The 3,326-nt window shown below is 37.3% G+C and overlaps 1 protein-coding gene across 1 annotated transcript in view; it reads left to right on the top strand.

Annotated features, from left to right (window-relative positions):
* RPS6 (ribosomal protein S6) overlaps positions 1-2,380 on the top strand; it is a 3,512-nt gene extending 1,132 nt beyond the window's left edge. Inside the window, exons 3-6 of the mRNA XM_012813610.2 lie at positions 418-628; positions 796-942; positions 1,986-2,143; positions 2,244-2,380. Of these exons, the coding sequence (XP_012669064.1) occupies positions 418-628; positions 796-942; positions 1,986-2,143; positions 2,244-2,339 (612 nt within the window). The 3' untranslated portion in view covers positions 2,340-2,380. The remainder of the gene's footprint in view (positions 1-417; positions 629-795; positions 943-1,985; positions 2,144-2,243) is intronic.
* The last annotated feature ends 946 nt before the right edge of the window (positions 2,381-3,326 follow it).

Here is a 3,326-nt window from a genome sequence, read left to right on the forward strand (position 1 = left end):
TAATTGGCATGGGGTTGTAACTCTAGGTTCTGAATTCTGATCTTTCCAGTAGAAAGTTACAGATTTTAGGTAAGTTACTCTAAATGTTCCTTTATAAAATAGAGCTATTTTTAAGTGCTAATAAGGATTGTTTTGATTTGTTGCTCTTTGATATTTTGGTTTCTTGGACATCATCATCTCTAGTAAAACAGGTTAGAAATGTGACTTGAGGGAAAGGAATTTGATAAGTGAACTTATGAAATTAGAAATGTAAACAAAAGTTAGAGATCAGAGAAAACCTTGATTTGCTTATTAAGATGTTCAGATTGATCTTAATGAATTATAATCCCTCAAATAGAGGTGTGGTTCATAGATGATATAATCCTGTCCTTTATAATAAATTTAGGATAGTAAATGTGTCGTTTTATGCTTATGCAGGGTTATGTGGTCCGAATCAGTGGTGGGAACGACAAGCAAGGTTTCCCCATGAAACAGGGTGTCTTAACCCATGGCCGGGTCCGCCTGCTGCTGAGTAAGGGGCATTCCTGTTATAGACCAAGGAGAACTGGAGAAAGGAAGCGCAAATCTGTTCGGGGTTGCATTGTGGATGCCAATCTGAGTGTTCTCAACTTGGTTATTGTAAAAAAAGGTGAGGCTTTCTGGTGTTAAATTTGATTTTCGTTGAAATTCATTAGAAGACAGTTGTCCAAATGTGCTTTTTCATTGGGATTACAAATTATCAATTCACTGTGAGCCCTCTAATAATTTAGGATTCTTAACAAGGAAGATGTTAAATTAAAATCTCTTTGTTCAAAGGAGAGAAGGATATTCCTGGACTGACTGACACCACGGTACCTAGGCGTCTGGGGCCTAAAAGAGCTAGCAGAATCCGCAAACTTTTCAATCTGTCTAAAGAAGATGATGTTCGCCAATACGTTGTGAGAAAGCCCTTAAACAAAGAAGGTAGGAAGGATTAGGTGATTTGTGGCTTATTTGTTGTAATGTGGCCTCCCATTTTGTGTGCATATTAGAAGGTAATTTTTTTAAGTTCATTGCTAGTAGATTTAGGAGTTATGAGAATGATGGCAAATTACGAGACTATGATCCCATCTTTATGCTTTTGTAATCTTCGTGGGAGAGTTTTAAAATTATTTGGCTTACAAAAGAAATAAACACTTTCCTCTATTGAAATTGATTTTAACTTCTGCTCCCTTGTATCCTTGCCCAGTCTCAATTACAGTAAGAGTTGCGAGAATTAGAAGCTAAAAAAATACCATTCTACCAAGAATACTGGGGAGCAGATGTGAGAGTTTGAAACCTTTTAGTTTTCAAGATTGGTGTGAGTTACACCTGTACCTAGCACATACTGTGCTCAATATTCATTCCAAATACTTAGGCACCTACTATATGCTGTGTACTCTACCAGGTCCTGAAGACATGAAGCTTACGTGGCAAAAAATTTAATTGGCAAATACAGGGCAGTTCCCCCATAATAATCTCAGAATGATTAATCTGTGGGTGCTTTTGGAGTACAAATCAGAAAGGCTAAATGAAGATACAAGATACTCATAATAAAACAATATGTCACACATTCTGATGTTAATGGGTTATGTTCCCTACACTGGCAGAACTGTCATGGGAAATACATATGCAAACATAAAATGGTAGAAGGAAGATGATGATGGTTTACATAATTTTCACAGACCAGTTGACTATACATAAAGTAATGCCATGTATTTTAGTAAAAACACTGGCATGTAGTAAGCCTGGTTATCATAAGGACTTTAGTTTTCCTTGTTATTTTTGACTATATGTAGCACGTCTTTTAGATTTTTGTAGAGGACCTAATGAGTATTTCAGAGTAGTTGTAGAATAGTTCAGATTTGATTTAAAAGGACTCAAAAAGTTTGCCTAGATACTGTTCATTCTGTTAAGCTCACCTAATATTTTAAAGTAGATCCTAAAGGACAAGGATCTGCTTGAAATGATGTCATTTGCATTTTCAGGTAAGAAACCTAGGACCAAAGCACCCAAGATTCAGCGTCTTGTAACTCCGCGTGTCTTGCAACATAAGCGCCGGCGTATTGCTCTGAAGAAACAGCGAACTAAGAAAAATAAGGAAGAGGCTGCAGAATATGCTAAACTTTTGGCCAAGAGAATGAAGGTAAGCCTGAGATTGGGGAAAGAAACATCAGAGTGGCTTTGCATCTTTATCCTAGACAGGTCTTTTTAACCCTTTAACTATGCTTTGTAATTTTGTTTAGGAGGCCAAAGAAAAGCGCCAGGAACAGATTGCCAAGAGACGCAGGCTGTCCTCTCTGAGAGCTTCCACTTCTAAGTCTGAATCCAGTCAAAAATAAGGATTGTTTTTGAGTAACAAATAAATGAGTTAAATGAGTTATTTCCTTTACTGACTTTTCATTAATGCTCAACAAGCAAGTTAGGTTATAGACAATGCAGTCTAATGGTGGGCAACATGAGAGAATGACTTATGTGATGGTAGTGCAAGAGAGACTGTCAGGATAAAGGGTTTCTTTGGATGAACGGAAGGCTCAGGAAGAATGGTGTAAGATATCTTCAGAAAGGCAGTGAACACTGAAGGGAAATAAATGACTTGGACTGTTCATCTTTTACACAGTTTATTTTGAGGAATAGAGCTTTTTAAACATCTATAACACAATTTGATACATAAAAGCCACCCTTGTGAAGATGGATATGTATGTCACTTTTTAAAGACAACTTGTTAAGGCATAGTTTTAATGGATACTATTTTTATATGCTACAGAAGAGCTTTTTAAACCAGTGTAAATTTATTGAATTATTTTTGCTGTTACTGTTTTACACTTTGGAAAGAAGGTGACTGCCTATAAGTACACTTCATTTCAACTCTAGGTGATATGTAGGGCCTAAAGCATTGTTTGACCACATAAATGTACATGTGAATCACGTGGGAATCCGGATAAAATGCAGATGGGGAGGGCCCCACGTTTTACATTACTAAAAAGATCCCCCTTGAGGCCAATATTAATCAGTCCTACGTTGCTGGCCAGTAAGATCTTTGACAACTATACGTGGTATTAAAAAGTTGCATAGCATGAAAAATCTTAATTGGCAATATAAATTAAGGAACTTAAAAAGCAAAGGGAAATTAGCATTTTATCCAAAGCCAAAAAGGGCAGCAATAGCCACAAATAACTTTATAAAAGCCACATGACAAGTTTTGTTTTGGAGCCTCAAGCTATCCCCCTGGGTAGAGTGCCATGGCCTCACACTCACAGCAACCTCCAATTCCTGGGCTCAAGCGAGTCTCCTGCCTCAGCCTCCCAAGTAGCTGGGACTACAGGCAC

The sequence above is a fragment of the Otolemur garnettii genome, unplaced genomic scaffold (genome assembly GCF_000181295.1).
Source record: "Otolemur garnettii isolate 467f Iridium unplaced genomic scaffold, OtoGar3 scaffold00006, whole genome shotgun sequence".
Classification (NCBI taxonomy): Eukaryota; Metazoa; Chordata; class Mammalia; order Primates; family Galagidae; genus Otolemur; species Otolemur garnettii.